The sequence below is a fragment of the Bos javanicus genome, chromosome 13 (genome assembly GCF_032452875.1).
Source record: "Bos javanicus breed banteng chromosome 13, ARS-OSU_banteng_1.0, whole genome shotgun sequence".
Classification (NCBI taxonomy): domain Eukaryota; kingdom Metazoa; phylum Chordata; class Mammalia; order Artiodactyla; family Bovidae; genus Bos; species Bos javanicus.
Genome location: NC_083880.1, coordinates 78,785,382 through 78,807,126, shown reverse-complemented (window position 1 = coordinate 78,807,126; position 21,745 = coordinate 78,785,382). Strand labels below are relative to the sequence as shown.

The 21,745-nt window shown below is 42.3% G+C and overlaps 2 protein-coding genes across 2 annotated transcripts; one reads left to right on the top strand and one right to left on the bottom strand.

Annotated features, from left to right (window-relative positions):
* Nucleotides 1-913: 913 nt before the first annotated feature.
* Nucleotides 914-4,134, bottom strand: MOCS3 (molybdenum cofactor synthesis 3). The gene has a single exon (XM_061437958.1). The coding sequence runs from the start codon at nt 3,956-3,958 to the stop codon at nt 2,555-2,557; it is 1,404 nt and encodes a 467-aa protein (XP_061293942.1). The 5' UTR covers nt 3,959-4,134; the 3' UTR covers nt 914-2,554.
* A 79-nt stretch (nt 4,135-4,213) lies between these two features.
* Nucleotides 4,214-21,655, top strand: DPM1 (dolichyl-phosphate mannosyltransferase subunit 1, catalytic). The gene is made up of 9 exons (XM_061437968.1): nt 4,214-4,407; nt 7,531-7,630; nt 11,402-11,435; nt 12,962-13,038; nt 13,119-13,144; nt 14,870-14,965; nt 18,016-18,084; nt 20,083-20,197; nt 21,309-21,655. Exons 1-9 carry the CDS (start codon nt 4,247-4,249, stop codon nt 21,411-21,413), a joined length of 783 nt encoding a protein of 260 aa, XP_061293952.1. The 5' UTR covers nt 4,214-4,246; the 3' UTR covers nt 21,414-21,655.
* Nucleotides 21,656-21,745: the final 90 nt, after the last annotated feature.

Below are 21,745 nucleotides of genomic sequence, written 5' to 3'. Positions count from 1 at the left end.
ACCAGGGATTGAACTTGTGTCCCCTGCATTGGCAGGCAGATTTTTAACCACCGGACCACCACAGAAGTCCTGGCCCACAATGCTTTGAAACTTTAAAAGTTGTACTCAGAGATGCAAACATTTTACTTTTATATCTGTGATTTCTGACAATTATAAGCTTGCATACAACAATCAGCTGGAGAAGAGAGGCTCCCTTTGGATACGTGGGTTGACTCTAATATACACTCATAGGCCACATGTTCGCTTTTAATTTTGTTGTATATGTTGGAAGTTGGGCAGACTACCTGCCATTTCATGAAAATGCTGTTGCATAAGAAAACCAACATAAAATGCTGGAACAGATTAAAAGATACAAAAGGTACATTAAAGGGGAGTGATGGGGAGATGCTCTGTAGGTGTAAAGTCTCAGTCATGAAGGATGGGGGCTTCTGGAATCTGGTTTTGTACACATGGAGACTGTCAGGAGGGTGAAGTTTTTGTGTTTGTTTGCCATGATTAAAAAAAAAAAGGAATTCACAATGTTAACAGAAGAGAAAAAACACATAAGAATGTAGAAAAAGCATTTGATGAATTTAATGAAAACTCTTAGCAAATTGTAAATAGAAATTTAATCAGAGAGAGATTATTTACCTACAGTAAAGCAATAACAGATAATATTGGTCACATATTCAAAGTTTTTCACCCAAAATTGCGGAGGAGAGAAGAAATGTGTATTATTTCACTTTAATTCAATATTGTATTTGGCATCCTGGCCACACAGTAAAGTGAAAAATAAAAATAACAGATTGAACATAGAAAAAAGGACAGGGGAGGGCAGAAAGTTGGGACTTGGACCTGAAGATTTCAAAGCCAGCCACACAACAGTTTAGAAGTATCTATTTGCACAACAGAAGGTGGAACCTGAAACTAAATCTAGAAAAAAAATCAGTGATTTATAAAAGAAACTGACAAACTACAAAGACGGTTTCTATCTTACTAGACTGTAAGTATCTTATTTGGCTATTAATTCAAAACAATAAAGTGACCACGTCCCAGGTAATTTTAATGTTTAAATAATTTACATTTTAAATACTGATTTCTCTATAAAAGGCATCCAGAACCCCAGTCCTGGTTGGTGGCTTGTTATGTACAGACTACAAAGTGGAGAGGTGAGTGATGGAAACCAAAATTATCTGCCCCCACCCCTCCATCGCCAAACATGTCTTCCATGAAATCAGCCCCTGGTGCCAAAATGGTTGGGGACCACTGCTCTAGGACGTATTTCAGCACTTGAAGTAGAAAAACACCCCCAAAATGTCTTCAGTTCAGTCACTCAGTCGTGTCTGACTCTGCGACCCCATGAATCGCAGCACGCCAGGCCTCCCTGTCCATCACACACTGCCAGAGTTCACTGAGACTCACGTCCATCAAGTCAGTGATGCCATCCAGCCATCTCATCCTCTGGCGTCCCCTTCTCTTCTTGCCCCCAATCCCTCCCAGCATCAGAGTCTTTTCCAATGAGTCAACTCTTCACATGAGGTGGCCAAAGTACTGGAGTTTCAGCTTCAGCATCATTCCCTCCAAAGAAATCCCAGGGCTGATCTCCTTCAGAATGGACTGGTTGGATCTCCTTGCAGTCCAAGGGACTCTCAAGAGTCTTCTCCAACACCACAGTTCAAAAGCATCAATTCTTCAGCACTCAGCTTTCTTCACAGTCCAATTCTCACATCCATACATGACCACAGGAAAAACCATAGCCTTGATTAGACGGACCTTTGTTGCCAAAGTAATGTCTCTGCTTTTCAGTATGCTATCTAGGTTGGTCATAACTTTCCTTCCAAGGAGTTAAGCGTCTTTTAATTTCATGGCTGCAGTCACCATCTGCAGTGATTTTGGAGCCCCCCAAAATAGTCTGAATGTCTTAGTAAACAATAAACTGAGCTTAACTATTTTATCTGTAATCAATTCAGTTTACTACACCTTTCCAAGCATTAAAATGTACAATTTAAAGAGAGTAAACTTGGGAGCTTGCTTGGAAGTTCTATGGGGAAAGCACAGCTACTCCTAGGCCCTTTACTGAAGACCCGTCCTCCTCCACCAGGGATGGCTGTGCGATTTCACTGAGGGCACAGCTTCGGGAGAAACGCTCATGGGAGCAGTGAAGGAGGAAGGAAACACGGGCCTAGCTAGCCAGGTCGGTCACATCAACCCTGGCGGTCAAAGGGGCAAGTATATTACAACCAGATCGCCCTCACATGCTGAAAAGCTTTTTATTTTGGCGGGGGGAGGGGCGCAGGGCAGGCGAATGACCTGAATTTAAAACACACTACTTGCAGCAAGTGCTGCAAACATAAGACAGGTCACAGGAACATTGTCATAACCCCAATAACTACATTATTCGATAAATTACAATTTAAAAGATTCTTATAAAAAGTAGTCCACCTAATCACAGGTACTGTAGAATCCCAGGCTCCTCCATACATTACTGGGGAAAAAGTGCAAATAAATAAAGGTGAAAAAACTTTAGGTAACATGGCAACCCACACCCTTCGCTGGTCAGATTCCACCGGCCACCTCAGTACTGCGGGAACGTTCCATCGATTTTGGCAGCCCAGGCCATGAGCCCCCCGACAACGTCCTTAACTGTTAAAGAGTCCAAGTCTGCCCAGGACTGCAAGATCTTCACAGCTTTCTGGGAGTCATTGCCCAGTTTGCAAATCACATAAATGGGGACAGACGCCCCTTCCTGTGCGCCCTGCTTCCCTTCCCGGATGGCTTCTCCCAAGACTTTCAGGCTCTCCGCATCCCTCCGTTCCAAACTTTTCAAAGGGATGTGCAGGGCGTGAGGCAGACGACAGATGTCCACCTCCACTTGAGGCCTGACGTCCAGCAACAGGTGGGGTGACCTAGAATCCAGAAGTCGCTTATAGTCCGTAATGGAAATCCGCTCCTCCGGGCTCAGCAACCGGAGGGAGCGGCACTTATCCGTGGCCGACGAACCGCAGAAGCTTTCGTAGTCTTGCAGGTCGGTCACGGTGGGCCGCTCCCCGCAGGCGGCACAGTCGGGCCTGCGCCTCCGCAGCCGGATACAGCGGAAATCTCCTCGGAGTGCGTCAAAAAGCAACAGGCGGCCGCTGTAAGAGGGGCCCAGGCCCGCAGCGGTCTTCAGCACTTCCAACGCCTGCAGGCAGCCCAGGACCCCGGTGACCGCCCCGAGCACCCCGCCATCCGCGCAGCTGGTCACCGTCTCCGCCGGGGGTGGCCGGGGGAACACGCAGCGATAGCAAGGCCCCCCGCCGTAGTGGTAGACCGTGAGCTGGCCCTCGAAACGCAACGCGCTGGCGGACACCAGGGGCCGGCCGGCGAGCACACAAGCGTCGCTCACCAGGTAGCGGGTGGGCGCGTTGTCGGAGCAGTCGGCCACCACGTCGTAGCGGCGGACGAGGTCCAGCGCCGTGGCCGGGGTCAGCGCCTGGGCGTAGGGCACGCACTCCACCGCTGAATTGAGGCGGCGCAGGGCGGCGGCCGCCGAAAAGACCTTGGCCTGGCCGGCCAGGGCCTCGCCGTGCAGCACCTGGCGGGCCAGGTTGCTCGCTTCGACCACGTCGTAGTCCACGAGGCCCAGGCGGCCGACGCCGGCTGCGGCCAGGTACTGCGCCAGTGGGCAGCCGAGCCCCCCGCAGCCTACTACGAGTACGGCCGCGGCCGCCAGGCGCAGCTGCCCCTGCATGCCCAGCTCCGGGAGCACGAGCTGCCGGCTGTAGCGCCGGATCTCCTCTCGGGACAGGGCGGCCCTGGGAGGCAGGGGCGACACCGGAACCGAGCGCGCTGACTCCTGCCCCGTCGAAAGGGCTGCCGCCAGCCTCTGCTTCAGGGAACTCAGCTCCTCCTCACGCTGCGCGACTTCGGCCTGTAGGGCCAGCACCTCCTCCCTGGCCGCCATGCCGGGCTTCTTTCCGGAAGTCGTCGTTAAAGGCATTTCCGTTTCCGGCTTTTCTTCGTCGCGAGGCCGGAGTAAACCAAAACAAAAACTTTATGGAGCTTGAGCCAGGTGATAAATGGACCTGCATTTCTTGCGCCACCCTCAGACTCAGTGAAAGACTCACAAGTTCTTACTGTTTCCAAAGGAACTGCGAAATGAACCTTAGGAAGACTAGAACTCGTCCACATAGACCACCCCCCCTTCTCGGGATTTGGTCCAGTCCAATCCTTCGCCTTCCGCCCCGCGTGACGTATTTCTGCTTCCGGCCTGTCGCGCAGTTCCGCCATGGCTGCCGAGGAAGCAAGTCGTAGCTCTCCTAGGTCTCGGCGGGAGGCGAAGGGGCGCGTCTCGCGGCAAGACAAGTATTCAGTGCTTTTGCCCACGTACAACGAGCGCGAGAACTTACCGTTCATCGTGTGGCTGCTGGTGAAGAGCTTCTCCGAGAGGTAGCGCGCCGGGCCGCCCTCCCCGAGAAATGAGATGAGCTGGCTTTCCGGGCCTGGGTGTCGGCCGTTGGCGGCTGCGCGAGGCGGCCCTGCCCGGCCTCTCTTCGGCCCCCGCGGGAGACCCTGGGGAGGACGCCACCCTGCGAGGAAAGCAGAGGCGGATTCCTCTGCGCTTCTCTTCGTCTCTCGGATTCTTAGTCCCGCCCTTGGGTTTTCTGAAGCACTTCTTTATTGTACACTCCCCGACGGCCCTCTGCCCGCCTTTTCTTAGAAGGGCTGGCCACCCTTTTTAATGCCTGCGAGTCCGAAAACCTGACCTCGCTTCTCCCTTATCTAGACGATCGGGCGCTGTGGCCGGAGCCGGGACTCTGAGCGAGCCCGCTGTCTCCCGCCCCCGTTCCGAGGGCTTATGTAAGCAGGAGGTTTGGGCCCTGTGGGTTAGGGAGCTGCTGCTGGGCTGGGCAACCCTTCTGGAGAAGGCAGAAGGGCAGACTCGCAGGTGGATGTTTGATGTGATTGTTTAAAAAAAAAAACAAAACTGGGAGGTGTTGATGTTAGAGTTTGAAAATGTTTAAAGTTTTTCTTTTTTCTGTCTTCAGAAAATGCTGTTAGTACGAATTACCTTGTTTTGGGGATCGTGTATAAATCTTTGATCTTTAGGTATCAGCATATACAAACTTCTCAAATTACAGTGCTTTGAAAATTAGATAATATCATATAGCTTTTATTTTTCCAACCGAGTCTTCTCAATCGAGAACGAGTTATTTCCAGACTTTTTTTGTTTTTCCTCTTTTGACTTTTGTTTTACAAATGAGAACGGAGACTTTGTTCACGACGTATTTGTAGTAAGTGCCCCTTACGCATTCGTTGTTTTACTAGTATACCCGAGGTAAAGTCTTCGCGGTCGAATTGCTGAGTCGACAGAGATGTGCTTAAGATTGGTAGTTAATGCCAAATTGCTGTCAAAAAAAATTATACCAGCTTAGAATTCTGCAACGTTCATCAGAGGGGGCCTTTATCCTCACGAACCAGCCAGCTTTATTAAACCTACATCGTGGGAAATACTGATAAGTGAAAAACACTGCTGTTTGATTATAATTATTTGAATCAAATCATTATCTTCACATTCATGGCTTTTCAAAGTTTTTATTCATGGCTTTTAAGTTTTTAAAAAAATTTCTATTTTGATTTCTCAAACTCTTTTCCCAGTTAGAGAAACGGTCGTGTAGCTGATCTTGTCCTGGCTTGTTTCATGATTATACGGTGTTTTTTTGCTCTGTTCTTTGATGTAGTGCAGTTTATCTTTAGTGATTTCTGGGTGGAGAATGAAGTTTAATGGGGAACAACTGTTTTCTTTTCAGGTGGCAGTCAAATTACCTGAAGTCTGCTCAACTTGATTCCTTTTAGATACCTCTTCCTCAGGTGGTCTTGGTGCTTTGAAGTGTAGAGGGGAGTAATTTTGCTTATGAATGAAGTATCTCAGCACCACAAATAGAATCAACATCTTAACTGGTTTTGACTTGTAAAGCGCATGCCCAGATTTAGTGCCCTGTGGGGAACTGAAGTCGTCTTTGCTGTTAGAGAATAGATAGGCTGGGTTTTGCTTTCTTCCAAGTGTGCTGGGGGCTGACTTTTGTGTTTTTTTTTTAAAAGCATTTTAACAGTGGAATGTGTTTTCTGGTTGTTTTCCGTGCATTTGTTTCTTAAAGCAGGACCAGAGGAAACATAATGTTGTGTTATGGGGGTTTATCTGTACCTCCTCTTTCCCCATAAGTTTACCAGTAAAGTTAACAAAAAGAATGTCTTCTTTAAAGGGGGTGGTGGAAGATGTGATGGTGAGCACAGGTGCAGCTTGCCAAGTATTCTGCTGACTTGTTTTTTGAGTGCAAACTATCACGTGAAGTTAATGAGAACTATAGAAAGACCTTAATTCAGAAGCACTGACGTCTTTTGTAGTTCTGTGTTTTTTATTTGATAGTGTGGGGTAATAGGTACAATTATTTGAAATAGTGGTATCAAAGACTATCACCATCCTCAAGTGGGGTTTTTTTAAGGGTGAAATAAAATCAGATTCCTGATTCGTTATTTAAATCTGTTGGGGGTTAAAAAGAATAATCATCCAGAGCCACTCAGCTGACTTGATACCTTTTAAATGTATTTTTAAAATAAAATTTCCCAAGTGGATAAGTAAGATTTCATATGATGTCCTGTCATATATAAATATATGATCACTAATTTTTTTAACAAAAGAATATGTTTTATGTGTGAGAATTTTAACATCTCAGGATTGTATTGGAGAAGGCAGTGGCACCCCACTCCAGTACTCTTGTCTGGAAAATCCCATGGACGGAGGAGCCTGGTAGGCTGCAGTCCGTGGGGTTGCTGGGAGTCGGACACGACTGAGCAACTTCACTTTCACAAAATAAAATTTCCCAAGTGTATAAGTAAGATTTCATATGATATCCTGTCATATATAAATATATGATCAGTAATTTTTTTAACAAAAGAATATGTTTTATGTGTGAGAATTTTAACATCTCAGGATTGTATTGGAGAAGGCAGTGGCACCCCACTCCAGTATTCTTGCCTGGAGAATCCCAGGGACAGGGGAGCCTGTGGAGTCGCACAGAGTCGGACATGACTGAAGCGACTTAGCAGCAGCAGGACTGTACAGGAGCATTTTCCAGCAGCCGGGCCCAGCAATAAGCAAGAGTTGCTCTTGCTGGCCCCAGGGCACCTGGCGGGCTTCCCTTGTGGTTCAACTGATAAAGAATCCGCCTGGAATGTGGAAGACCTGGGTCCAATCCCTGGATTGGGAAGATCCCCTGGAGAAGGGAAGGGCTACCCATTCCAGTATTTTGGCCTAGAGAATTCCATGGACTCTATAGTCCATGGGGTTGCAAAGACTCAGACACGACTGAGCGACTTTCACTTACATAGTTTGGAAGTGACATTCTGAATATTTGACATTTATTTCAATTGATAATTGAAGTGTTCCTTGTTAATTAACATGGCAATAAATTGCCACTTACACTAGGGAGGAGTTAGTGACTTTTAAATTGTTTTTTCATTTCAGACTACTGTCTCCAAGCAATACAAATTTAATTTTTTTTTTTATTTTAGTGGTTTCAACTATGAAATTATAATCATAGATGATGGAAGCCCAGATGGAACAAGGGACATTGCTGAGCAGTTGGAGAAGATCTATGGATCAGACAGAATTGTAAGTCATTTTTCTATCATATCAATTACCTTTATATGGGGGAAAGATGATAAATGAACAGTGCTTGGATTCCATCTGTCTAGAAACTGAAAAGATAAAGAGCACTGATATATGCTTGGGATTTAGATACATTTTCATTGTGCTTGAGGTTTTACATACCTTTGGTATGTTGAGTCATTGGTAGATTTACAGCAGAACAGTGGGCCTTTGGATGAACTCTTTATGTCTGACTCTGCAAATCAGTTTCCTTGAAGGGCAGAATTAAAGCATGATACTGAATTCAGAAGTATTATAGAACTGGGGACTTCCCTGCTGACTCAGTGGTAAAGAATTCTCCTGCCAGTGCAGGAAGACTTGGGTTTGATCCCTGCATCAGGAAGATCCCCTGGAGAAGAAAATGGCAAGCCACTCCAGTATTCTTGTCTGGAAAATCCCATGGACAGAGGAGCCTCGTGAGCTGCAGTCCATGGCGTCTCAAAAGAGTTGGACACAACTCAGTAACTAAACAACAAGTTTTAAAGCTAGGTTGCAGTTAGGAATGCGTGCCTTGGGGTACTCTTTCTACCCCCTTCTGATGCCTATGTCAGAAGCTTTCTCTATCTCCTTTATACTTTAATAAAACTTTATTACACACACACACACAAAAAAGGAATGCGTGCCTTGATCTCTCTTGCTCACTTTCTGTAGGTGTTCTCGTCCTTTCAGTAGAGAATGCTGTCTGCAGCTAAAAGCTTGTAGCTGGGAAAGGTGACTGGTTGTTTTCATGTGAAACATGATTTTTCAAAGAACCTGGCAGTTTTATCTGTAGGATAGTCTTGTGAAATAGACTGAGTTTCTAAGTTTTAAACTTTCTCACTGTACCTTAAAGCCTGTTGTTCTACAGGAGTAACTTGGGCATTTTTATTTTTGATCAATGGTTTGCCTTTATGAATGCTGGAGTAGATTTTTTAGTTTACTTCAGCCAGTTCTTGGGCCAAAAACAGTTACATCCAGATTTAATTAGAAAACACATTTTAGACAGTATTTTATAATTTGCATGGATGAGAATTTCTCAGTCTTGGCACTACTGACCTTGGGACCTGAGGGGTCTTCACTGTGAGGGACTGTCCTGTATGTTACAGGATGTTCAGCATCAGCTCTGGACTCTACCCACAAGATGCAGCAGTGACCCCTGCAGTGCAGCAACCAGAAATACCTCTGGGCATCATCAGACGTCCCTTTGCCAGCAAAATTACCACCTCGTGCCAAAGAGAGCCCTTTGGTATATGCATAAAGAAGTCTCTTGGAGAACCTTTATTGATACTTGCACTTCAAGAAGTAGCAATTAAGCATCAAACAAAATAGACTCGGAGTTCACATATTCTTGATTAATCCCAATAATGAAATAATTTCTATGCAGTCACAGGAGAGCTTAGTTAATGAGAAGAGTTGAAAGGAAGTGTGTGACACTGTCTTTTTTTGAGTTTATTTGGCTGTGACAGGTCTTAGTTGTGGTATGCAGGTTCTAGTTCCCAGACCAAGGATTGATCCTGGGCCCCCTGCATTGGAAGGTCAGAGTCCTAGCCACTGGACCATCAGCAAAGTCCCAGGAAATATGTTACGCTTACGTACAGTGTAAGTCTATCCTGTGATGGAGCTTCCTTCCATCTCACAGGCACAATTCACAGAACTGTCACACCTCAGTCCTTTCTGAATATTTCCAGATGTACAAGCTTACAGAGGAGATAAAAGCTTAGATTTTCATCCTTTTAGCAGTGACTTTCAATAATGGTTGATTCATATTTTTGGCCAACAGTTCCTCAGTTCCTCTTGTATAGGTTCAGGGCCCACTGCACTGATTCACATAATGCATAGAATGTTCTCACTGTGTAGTTCCATTTAACCTGGAAACATCAGCCTGACAAAAAGATAAAAATCCTTTTATCTTTGAACCTCAACCTTGAGGTGTGATTGATTGTGCCTGCTGAATTGACCTCAAATTCTAAAACAACATGGTCTTCAAAGAATTCTGCTTTCCTTATCAACCTAATAAAATTTAAAAGGATGAGGGAAAAAATAGCATTTACTGTCACGATTTCTGAGTGGTACCAGGGAAATTGCCTACTCATTATTTTATCACTTTTAGGTCATTTAAGAAAATTACTGGGGGTGTGTGTGCATGTGTGACCAATAAGAAGCTATGCCAAAGATGGTACTTGCTTGCTTTTTAGGTCACATAAGTATATTCAGTTGGGAAATCGAAGAAAAATTAGGAACCACCGTACAAAATCTCAGATAAAATATTCATAGATGCTTTGTTAGCTAGCCTTTCAAACTGACTGGAAGTAATGTTTCAGGGGGGAAAAAAGATGGAGTTATTTAATATAAACCTTTGAAAGTCTGAAAATTAAAAATAATAAAATTCTTTGAAAATGAGGTTTTTTTTTTTTTTTTAAGCTAAAACACAGGGTTATAGAAAATCTAAGATAAACTGTAAAGAATTTGAGTTTTCAGTGCAAATACCAGATGAGGTCAGTATTTTGATGGTAACCATCAAGCACAGCATCAGATAAAACCTGACACGTCATTTGATTTTGTTTAGTGAATTGTAACTACCATGGATCACTGACTGAATGTCTGGCTCTCCTGTATACGAGCTCACCAGGCCGGAATGTACTTTGTCTTTGTTCCTCCTCTAGACCTACAGCAGCTTGCGTGTAGTTAAAAAGTGTAACCTGTTTGAATTAAATTGAAAATCCTTTGTTTGGAGGTTTGCAGTCTGAGGCCGGCTGCCTACTTACTGCCCAGTGCCGGGGGTGGATAGGAAATGCTCAGTGGTGAGTCTTCATCCCCCTACCTCAGAAATTTGGTGTCAAACACTGGCATTCTACTTTTCCAGAAATTTAGAGAAAAAAGGAAAGATCTAAATAAGTCAGGGTTTATATGTGAACCAGAAAGTGTAGAAAGACTTAATTGACAAGCAATAAAAGAAAGAAAATCTTGTAGGAATATAACCTGAAGTCATGTGAGTGGACGAATAGAGAAGGAGATAAGGTCATCTAAGCATAAAATCAAGATAAGTTGATGAAATGTCAATGTTTAAAATCAAAGACGGGATTGAGAAAACAAGTATGGTTATCAAATATTCCAAAAAGGTATAAGTGAGTTAAATCCTCAGTTTTCTTAGGAAGGAATCAATAGATAGATTGAGAGAAGGCAATGGCACCCCACTCCAGTACTCTGGCCTGGAAAATCCCATGGACGGAGGAGCCTGGTGGGCTGCAGTCCATGGGGTCACTGGGAGTCAGACACCACTGAGCGACTTCACTTTCACTTTTCACTTTCATGTACTGGAGAAGGAAATGGCAACCCACTCCAGTGTTCTTGCCTGGAGAATCCGAGGGATGGGGGAGCCCGGTGGGCTGCCCTCTCTGGGGTCACACAGAGTCAGACAGGACTAAAGTGACTTAACAGCAGACCAAAAAAATACATTGTTTTTTTTGGTGGGTAAAAACTCTAGCCCCTCCTCCACTGAGGAGGAGGGGCTAGACTTTAAGATTTTGTCTGGGGTGGGGGGATTTGGGTAAAAGAATGTTACTTTTCCTTAAAAGCTGTTAAATTACTTGTTACTAAATGCAGTTTTTATTTTGGCAAAAAATGTTAGGCATATTGTGCTGTAAGTTCAAATAAATGCAGCAGTGTTTCTGTTAAAATGAGTGAGCACTTATTTAAAAAGAGTTTTTATTCGATTTTCGATTATTTGTGTTAAAATGCCATTTCTTATCCTTACAGCTTCTAAGGCCACGGGAGAAAAAGTTGGGGCTAGGTAAGCAGACCCTCTCATCCCCACCCCCCCATACCTGCTCCTTACCTTGGTAAGATTTCCTATGTGTAGTGTCCCAGTTTGGAACAGGGCCAAAATGCAGTGACCTCCTGTGATGATTTTTAATGATCTTAATGACATGTAGTTGGTTTAACTTGAATTGCCTGTATCAACCAAGGCCCTCTTAGGAAAACAGAAACTATTGTTAAGTCTTTCAATGTAAGGAATTTAATACAGAGAATCTGGTTACACCAGTGAAGGAATTCCTGAGAAGCCAAATGGAAGAGTGAGGTTACTCAGAGATTAGTGCTACTGGAGGTCACTGCTACTCCCCCGGGGCTGGAGCAGCGATGGAGGAACTGGTGTTTTTAGAGCCGGGGACCCGGGCTACGTGCCCAGAGGAGCTCTAATGGTAGAGTCAGGGATACCTGGTGGAAGCGGGAGCTGAGGAGGGAATCTGGTCCATGCTGAGAGGTGGAGTAAGGGGGAGGACTCTTGGACTTTTCCCCTTCTGCTTGAAATCGCTCTTCTTCCTGTGCTTCCCAAAGCTGTTTGGAAATCAGTTGACAAGAGAACAAATATAGTACCCTGTGATATATTTAGAACAGAGAAGGGATCTAAGGGCAAACATTTGGACCAGCACACTGCCTTAGCTGTAAGTTCTTGAACATTTCTTTAAACGTTTTTAAAAGGTTTTTGTTTTTTGTTTTTGTTTTTAAAAAGAAAGCTGTTCTGGTTTTGCAATGTAAGAGGTTATAGAAAAATCTCAAATGAACTCAATCTCGTTCTGAGATAAAAATCTTGAATGCCTTTATTTCTGTTGTTGGTCACAGTTGTTTTATGTTGAAAAGTGTTATTACTGAAAAATTGGGGGAGCGTGGAGGAAACACAGTACTTGGAAATTGAGTTATCTGCTGTCCTGAAGATCCTTGATTTCATGGCATGATCAAATGTTCTGAATATCTGAATCCAGAAGGTTCTTCAAGATGGAAGTAATCTTGAAACTGCCCTGAAAGCCACCAAGAATTACTAACCAGTCAGTGGCAATCCAAAAACCTATAGTCAGTCACTTCTTAACAGAAGTCAGAAGAGTTCAGCCTTGCTAATAAGATACGTGTTGGATTGGGGCTAGAGAACACAGGAATTCACATCTCCTGTTCCTGACCAGTTACCCTTACCTGCCAAGTCCTTGAGGAACTTTAGGCATAAGCGTGGCTAAGTAATTGCTAGTTGCACCTGTGGCCCCAGAGACAGGGTTCTTGTGTACCAGGCTTAAGGTGTGGAAGACAGTCCCTGGGTAGCTTTTGTGGGGCAGCAGTGATGGGAAGAGCAGAAGCAGAGAGACAGGTTAGGTGGGGGTCCAGGCATCCCAAGATGGTGCCCAGGACTAAAGTGAGGTTATAGTTCACTGTCAGCTGCAGAGGACTAATGGCTTTTCAGGGATGCTTAGCGGTTTCTTCCCTGTTGAGATGTAGACCTCAGCATTTCCGCTGACTTCCTTTAATGGGTACAGATGTTTTCCTTTTTAGGAACTGCATATATTCACGGGATGAAACATGCCACAGGCAACTACATAATCATCATGGATGCTGACCTCTCACACCATGTGAGTGGTATGTTTCTTTATTAGCTCTTTATTATAGTCTTAGCCTATTTTACTGACCTACTGTTTATTCTTAATTTCAGCCAAAATTTATTCCTGAATTCATTAGGTAGGTATTTCTAATATTTGAAAGAATTATGATTCAAGTCATTTATCTTATATTGATTTTTTACTTCATTTTTCATTCATTAAAATGCTCATGCTGTTTTAAGTTTGCTATCAAAAGTAAAACCAGTGCACAGATTTGAGGCATGTGAATATAGTTACAAGACTAAATGAAGTATTTTAGGGGCCCTGAGAGGACTAACTGAAAAATAATCCCTTTATTACCTAATTCTGTAAACACTATAGAAAATTTCTGTAAACCATTGTTAATTTCTATAAATGCTATAGAAAAAGATGAAAAACATCTTCCCTGTTAAATGGAATTAAACCCTGCATCAAAAGGGCAAAACCCTATGAATAGATGGGTTTTATTTTAGGAATGAATGCCAAAATCAGGAATCTGTCAAAATAATTCATTTATCACATTAACAAAGGAGGCAGTCTGATTACGTCTATAGGTGCTAAAGGGTATGTCATAAAATTCACTATCCATTTCTTCTTAATATTTTAGTATAGAAATAGAAGGAAACCACTTAAACATACTGAAGACAACCTAGTGCTAAGTTAGAGGTGTCTTACCTTTTTACTTTTTGCTGCACCGCATGGCTTGGCCACCCACTCCAGTATTCTTGCTTGGAGAATCCCATGGACAGAGGAGCCTGGCGGGCTACAGTCCATGGGGTCACAAGAATTGGACACGACTAAGCGACTAAACCACCACAGCTTGTGGGATCTTAGTTCCCTGACCAGGGATTGAACCTGGGCCCTCAGCAGTGAAAGCAGGAGTCCTAACCACCAGTGGATTTCCCCATGAAACTTACCAAATGATGAAATATTGAATTAATTTTCAATAAACTCATCGGTGACTGTAGGTATACCAGATGTCATTAAATACGGAAATTTTAAGTAATGTTGTAACATAAGAATTTAGCATATATCAGTAAAGGGTACAAAATTCTATTTATTTACAGGTAATGTAAAAACATTTTTAGAAAATCTAAGAGACCTTGACACCTTTCAGAAAAAGAACTTGGGAGCTGTTCTGAACATAAACTAAATAGAAAAACAGAGTCAGATCGTGTCCCCAACCTGTTGAGAACACTTCCAGGAGTTCCTGTGAACACATGGAGAATCTACATCCCTTTACTTGCATTCAAACCACTCTGTGAAGTGGCCCCTGCCTTGCGATCTGAACTCATCCTCTGCCCCCCCCTTTGTCTGAAGTGCTGTGTCGCAGCTCCTTAATGCCAACTACTACTCCTTTGATCTCTGCATAGTCACCTCAAAAATACCTTCTCTGCTTGGATCACCAGTACCCCAAACTCCTTTGACCTGATAAGGCAGTGGAACCAGTGGACTAGAAAATGGATGAGAGATGCAAACAGGCCGTATGTAGGAGAAACGCAAATGGCTAATGAAACTAAGAGAAGGTACTCACCCTGGGATGTAGTCAGGGAAATGCAATTAAAATAAGCGTGTGTTACATGTTTGCTACCCGTTCGTTTTTCAAAATTAAAAACCTATGAAGCAATACATCCAGCACCAATAAGATGGTAGAAAATGGACACAAGTGATGGCTGGAAGGAGTGTGAGTTAGTAACTCACAGCCTTTTCAGAAAGGAATTTCTTGTGATATCTGTTAGAATTAAACATACGAGCTTTGCTTTAGCAATTTCATTGAAAGCTCAGCAGCTTTTTTAAATTGACAGCTAATTTATTTTTTCTACAGGAAGCAAAAGGAGGGTAATTTTGACATTGTCTCCGGAACTCGCTACAAAGGAAATGGTGGTGTATATGGCTGGGATTTGAAAAGAAAAATAATCAGGTATATACATATAGAAAGTATTTGGAATAAATTACCATGTGGGGTTTGTGAAATCAGATTGTGACTTCCAAACAGTATTCCCAGGTAGCTTCTTACCTACAATCTTTCCTGTGTTAGAGTATTTTATTTTGGATGCTTTTCACTTGGGGAAAATCTGCATAAACCTTTGAACCTTTCATAGAAATTATCTAATTCAGCAAAATTTATTCTGTGTGAACCTTCAGCTCTAAGTGAATTATTCATCTATTTTTGGATTAAATAACTTTTCAATATATATTTTTCTAATAATTTAAGATACATCATGATTTCAGCTTTTACTAAGAAACATAAAGTGGTGAAGCTTTGGAGGCAGACTTGGGTTAAACTCCTGATTCTGTCATTTAAATTACTGTGTCCCTTGCATATCTTGCCTTTTCTAAGCTTTGTTTTCTTCATGATAAAATGGAAGTAAAACAAGCTGTTTCAGTTTTTTGTTACAGCGTAACAGACCATCCCAAAGCTAAGTGACTTAAAACAAATTTATTATTTCTCTAAATTCTTTGGTTTGGCTACTGGTTCCTCCGCTGATTTCACTTGGGCTCATTTATGCAGTTTCCTTCGGCTTGAGGGTGAGCTGTGCTGGTAGCTCCAAGATGGCCTCATTCATATGTTTAGCATATGGTACTGGTTGTTGACTGGGCCCACCTCAGTTCTCCTGCACGTAGCCACTCACCTGGAAAGCTGGGTCAGCTGCTTTACGTGGCCTCCTGAGGGCACCACCCAGAAGCACCACAGCTGCAGCTGCAAGCACTCCTGGGTGCTCAGCTCTGGGGCTGACACCACTTTAAACTCTGGTCAGAGCAAGCTTGTCATCAAGGGATGCGGAAATAGAATCCTCCTCTTGATGGGAAGACCCACAAACAATTGTTGACCACATTTAGTCTATCTCACCTAGGTTGTTGGACAGTGATGTTTCGATCTCAAAAAGATCTACCTAGCTTATTGCTTTTTGGTGTAACAACATACCTGAATTCTTACTAATAGTACTTGTATAAACTCTTACTAATAGCACTTTTTATCACTCTCCGTTCCTGTCAAAGGTTCTGTTAGGTTCAGTTTTGCCTCGTAACTGTGAAACTTAAAACATGTAAAAGCCTCAATCTTCAGTGAAATGAAGGGGTTAGATAAATGAGCAGTTTTCATTCTTTCTGAGGATCAGAATCATGTAGGAGGAAATTATATACATCTGCTCCCTATTCATCCTCCCCTCCTTTGTGCATACACACATTGGAGACCATTTGAATGGATCTCCAGGGATGGTGCAGAAGCCTCAGTAGTTTTCACAGGTTCTCAGAGGATTCTGTTGTGCAGCCACGGTTGAGACCAGCAAGTCAGTGAGATCACTGACTCAGGCCTCTCTGAATTTGGTCATTAAAACTAATATTTAAAATCAGGGAGTCCCAATGAGAGACAGTCTGCAACTTTTGGTTGGATCATTTAGTTGTATTGAGTTGTATCCGTCATGACTTCTTAATGTCTTCACTGACTTTATAGTAAAAACTGGTGAGAAAGATTATGTATCACTTGCTCAAGGTCTCATTTTTATGGTCCAGAACCTGAATTTGAACCCAAGTCTGTGACTCTAGCTGTTATTTTGATTGTTGTTGTCCAGTCATGTCCAGCTGTTTGGGACCCCGTGGACTTGCAGCATTTTGGTTAAAGACCCCAATTTTAAAATGCATTACCTTGAATAGATGTATAAATATATACATACATATGTACCACATACACATAAATACATATACTCTCACATTCCTTGGGTCAAATTCATTTTGTGGGATAAATTATGTCTTAGAATTCTTTTTAACGATCAGAAGCAAATTGAAGGGAGGGGAGTATGTTTTTATTAGCCATTATCCCAACTATATCCCTAGCGGTGTATTTTATATGAAATAGGCTCTCCTAAGGAGCACCTTGATGGTTCCCCTGGCCTTGGAGAGAAACTTTTTTCCACGCTGCTTCCCTGCCACCTTCCCTCCCTCCAGAACAACTAGTTTTCTGAATCTGAGCACACTAAAACAGCTGCAGTACCAAAGTCATTTTTTCCAAGTGTACTTTACATCTTTTTGAAATGTTAATAATAGCTATTCGTCAGTAGTAGCTTATAATTGATTGATACTTCGTTGTGCTTGAAGCACAGACCCTAAAGTCATTGCTACGAGCTGAATGTTTCCGAATTCACGTGTGCCTTACCCTGGGAGTGTTGGTGTTTGGAAATGGGGTTTGGGGGAGGTGAGTGGGTTTAGATGAGGTCCTGAATGTGGGTGGGGCACTGTTGGTGGGATTAGTGCCCTTTCAAGAAGAAAGCCGGAAAGCCTGGCCTTTCCCCTCCTCCACCCTCCATGTGAGAAGGCACCATTTGGAGGCTAGGGACAGGATCCTCACCAGGAACCAAGTTTACAGCACCTTTATCTTGGACTCTTCAGCCTCCAGAACTGAGAATTGAGTATCTGTTGTTTAAGTCACCCAGTCTGTGGGTTACAGAAACCCAAGCAGAATGGATAGTCTCAGAGTAGAGGTCAGTTTCCAGAGATGGCCAAAACCCCAAACCCTTTCCCACCTTCACCCTTAAAAAAAAAATAACCGTTTTAATGCAAACTGAGATTGGAAACAGCCCTCCCTTGGTGATTTGAATCTGAAAAAGCAGCTTAAAATCCCTGATAGATCACTTTTCCTGTCTTGACAGATGTTCGTAACCCTAAGTTATGACTTTTGGCAGATGTGCAAGTGGAGTTAAAAGTCTATTGCCATTCTTACCTAGTGTTTGGAAAATGATTGTTTTATAGGTCATCTCCACACGTCACATTCAAAGAATAAAAAAATACCTATTCAAAGAGTAAAAAACGAGAACTGTCGGATCTCCTTTCACTGACAAATCCTTGCTTTGTTCCATAGAGTTAACATTTTTCTTGCATTTTTGAAATTAGTATAGCATTTTTAGCACTCTGCACTTGGCTGTATTTCTTTCGTGTAGAAACTGTATTTTATAAAGAAAATGTTTTCTTTGACAGCCGTGTGGCCAATTTTATAACTCAGATTTTGCTGCGACCAGGAGCATCTGATTTAACAGGAAGTTTCAGGTACAGTGAAAACTTGTAACTGTATATTTTCTACTATTTACAATTTCTTGCCTAAATCTCTTGCTTTATAATGACTTACTTAAAGAAACCCTTTTCATTTCCACCCCATTTTTGTTCTGGAATACTAAAAAAGGCAGATTGAAGTTGTTAGAGGTGTTAATGAATCCTAAACATCTTCTTAAGGGAAATACTGTACTTTTAAAGAGCAGGAAGGACAGGCTGGTGTGCTTACAGTGAGTGTCACCGCCCAGCCCTTGGGCCTGAGGTGACCACTGACTGCTCATTCAGAACATCACTTCTTGTCTAAGTGGTGCAAAGCCTCCTGCTGGGTCCTTGGGATTTTTAAATTTTTGCTTGTTTCTTGGTGTTTGTGTAATTTTAGACTTGATACAGTAGGTTACTTTGTATGATGGTGCCAGATGACTGCCAGATTTTTTTTAATCTCTGAAACTAAAATGTCTCCTCATCTCCTTTAAGATCCAGACTCCATGCACTACTTACTACATTATATTACCTGGTACACGCTTCTATCCATTAAGTGTTGATTCTTTTGACCTTTGATAGAACGCATGTGCGCATGCTCAGTCGCTTCAGTCGTGTCCGATTCCTTGCGACCCCATGGGACATAGCCCAACAGGCTCCTCTGTCCAAGGGATTCTCTAGGCAAGAATACTGGAGTGGGTTACCATGCCCTCTTCCAGAGATCTTCCCAACCCAGGGATCGAACCTGCATCGGGAAGCCCTTGTTAAAACACACAAATACAGAAATTAGGAGCCTGCTGTTGAAGGTAATGAATACTTCAAATGCAGCTGCAAGTCTGTTGGATAGCAGTTCAGAGACAGTAAGAGAGTCAGAAGTGAAGAGAGGAGCCATCACAAATTAGACGTCAGATAATGAAAATGAAACTTCTCTAGAATTAAGATGTAAGTTGTTTTGAAAGCACAGTTTGGTGTATGAAAGATAGCTACAGACCCATATATACATCCTTCAGTTCCACACTTCGAGGCAGATGAATATATGAAGCCCACATGTGTTACAGTGATTTTGAATGAAGACCCAGGGTAGCTTAGTTGGTTGTGGAGATGGGGACTTTGCTTTGGGCCCTAGTTCCCCTAGTCACTTCATCACCTAGCTCTTTCTCTCATAGCTTTCTCAAAAACTACAAGAAAAAAGGTATAAATTGCTGCCTTTGTATACATTGAGGCTCGGGGGGAATTTTTTTTTTAACCTCAGTGACTGAAAACAGAGCTCCCGAAGAAGATTAGAGTTCACCCATAGGACTTCCCCACTCCTGTCTCTCTTTGTAAACCTGATGAGCTTTGCCTTTGGCTTGCAGTCCCTCTAAAGTTAGGGTGTGCATTCATCTGTCTTAATTGTCTGACTGTGACCTCAGTCACTGATAGCTGGTTCCCGCCAGTACTGCCTCAATCTTGTGATCCCTACTTCCTGTCTCTAACTTAACCAGGCTCAACCTAGAGGGACTTAGTTTATCCCAGGAATTTATTTAGATCTCAGGAAACAGAAACTTCATAGATACTTATGAGGAAACACCTGATAATTGCTTCTTTCTTGTCATCGAGTTTATATTGTGCTTCATTATCTACCAACTCTGTTGTCCCAGCATTTGAAACAGTTTCTTCCTTTTCAACTTTAAATTTCAAGAAAAATTTTGAAACTACAAACAATGGGCGGTTTTGCTCCACATGATTCACTTTACCATATTTTAATAATTTCTAATAGTGTGATAGGAAGATAACTCTTTAAAAGATACTAAGGATTCATTTCCACAATTGTCCTAAATTATTTACCAAATATTTTTATGGCCTTTCCAGTTCAAGATAAATGTATCATAATCATCAACTGTGAGAACTTTTCTGTAGACAAATGGCCAGTGAAAGTTAAGTTTTTATAAATACCAGTGAACTTTTGGAAAGGTCAGGGTACATGTAGGAATGTATATTTATCGAGGTGTTCATATACATTTTAATTTCTTACAGGTTATACAGAAAAGAAGTTTTACAGAAATTAATAGGAAAATGTATTTCTAAAGGCTACGTTTTCCAGATGGAGATGATTGTTCGAGCAAGACAGCTGAATTATACTATTGGCGAGGTATGTAAATAATGTCAATTCCTCATAAAGAAACAAGGTTTAGACTTTTTATAATAAAAGGTTAATTTTCATAAACTACTGAGTAAATGTGGAAGGCTTTCAGGTGTCCATGCAAAAGAGTGAAAATTCACATTCTTTTAAAATTAATATATGTGACATACCAAGATCTAAAGCTTAACAGAAGGCAGTGTTCCCTTTTAAGTAAATAAAAGTGACCAGTATCTTCATCCTTGCCTTTTCTTCCGACCACTCAGCATTATGGGATGAGTCTGTTTTCTGCTTTTCCCCTAGTCTTGACCGTCAGCCACCTACTTAAGTTAAAAATGAACGGGGTGGGACCTCCCTGGTGGGCCAGTGGCTAAGACTCCCGTTTCCACTGCAGGGTGCACAAGTTTGATCCCTGGTAGGGGTACTAAGATCCCACGTGCCATGTGGCCAAAATTAGTTAATTTTTTTTTAAAAAAAAATGCCTGGTGAATCCCTTTTGCCCTACGGTCTATGAGTAAATGCAAAGGGCAGGAATTGGAGGAGCAGTTTAATACTCGTATTCAGAGCAAGAAAATAGCTATCTGGAATGCCACTGCTCTTGTGGAAGTTGTAAGATTTTTTAGCTTAGTGCTAAAATAGCGACAGCTGAACTTGATGGTGGAGAAGGGGATGGCAACCCACTCCAGTATTCTTGCCTGGGAAATCCCATGGACATAGGAGTGTGGTGGGCTAGAGTCCATGGGCCGCAAAGAGTCGGGCATGACTGAGAAACTAACACTAAACTTGATGGACTACTGGAAAAATTTCAGGCCATTTTACTTTTGGAGGATAATTTTTCCTTGAAGCTTGAGTAAACCAACTTAATATTCAGGATCAGTGCCTTTCAAAACAGTAGATTTGGTTCATATGACCTATTTTAAGATAATATGCATATTATGTTTAATTTTGAAGACTTGGAGATGCAGGTGGTTACTGTAAGAATCCCATAATTTGCACTTAACCTTGAAGGACTTGCTAGCAGAGGAACAATCTTGTTTCTGTTGTATGAGTAATTGTTGTACGCCTGCTATACTTCTTTTCTCATATTTTTGAAGACTCACTTAACATATATTTTTTTAACTAGGTTCCAATATCATTTGTGGATCGTGTTTATGGTGAATCCAAGTTGGGAGGAAATGAAATAGTCTCTTTCTTGAAAGGATTACTGACTCTCTTTGCTACTACATAAAAGAAAGTTATTCATTTATACTTAATCATGTTCAATTAAGTTTAAACATGGAAAAAGCCTGGTTGCTGATTTTTATAAAGTGTACTCTTAGAACATAAATCATAAGGTAAGGCAAGTCTGTTTTCTGGAGAAACTCCGTTTTATACGTCAGATTAGGAAAACGAGCAGTGTTCTCACTTTTCGTTTACATGTTGCTGTATTAAGACCTATAAATAAAGGTATATGGAATTTCCGCATAAAAATACTGCTGCTTTCATTAAAGTATACAAACGCAGGATTTCTTACCTGGGGAAGATTTTGAAAAAGACTGGATTCATACCTAATACGTGTCA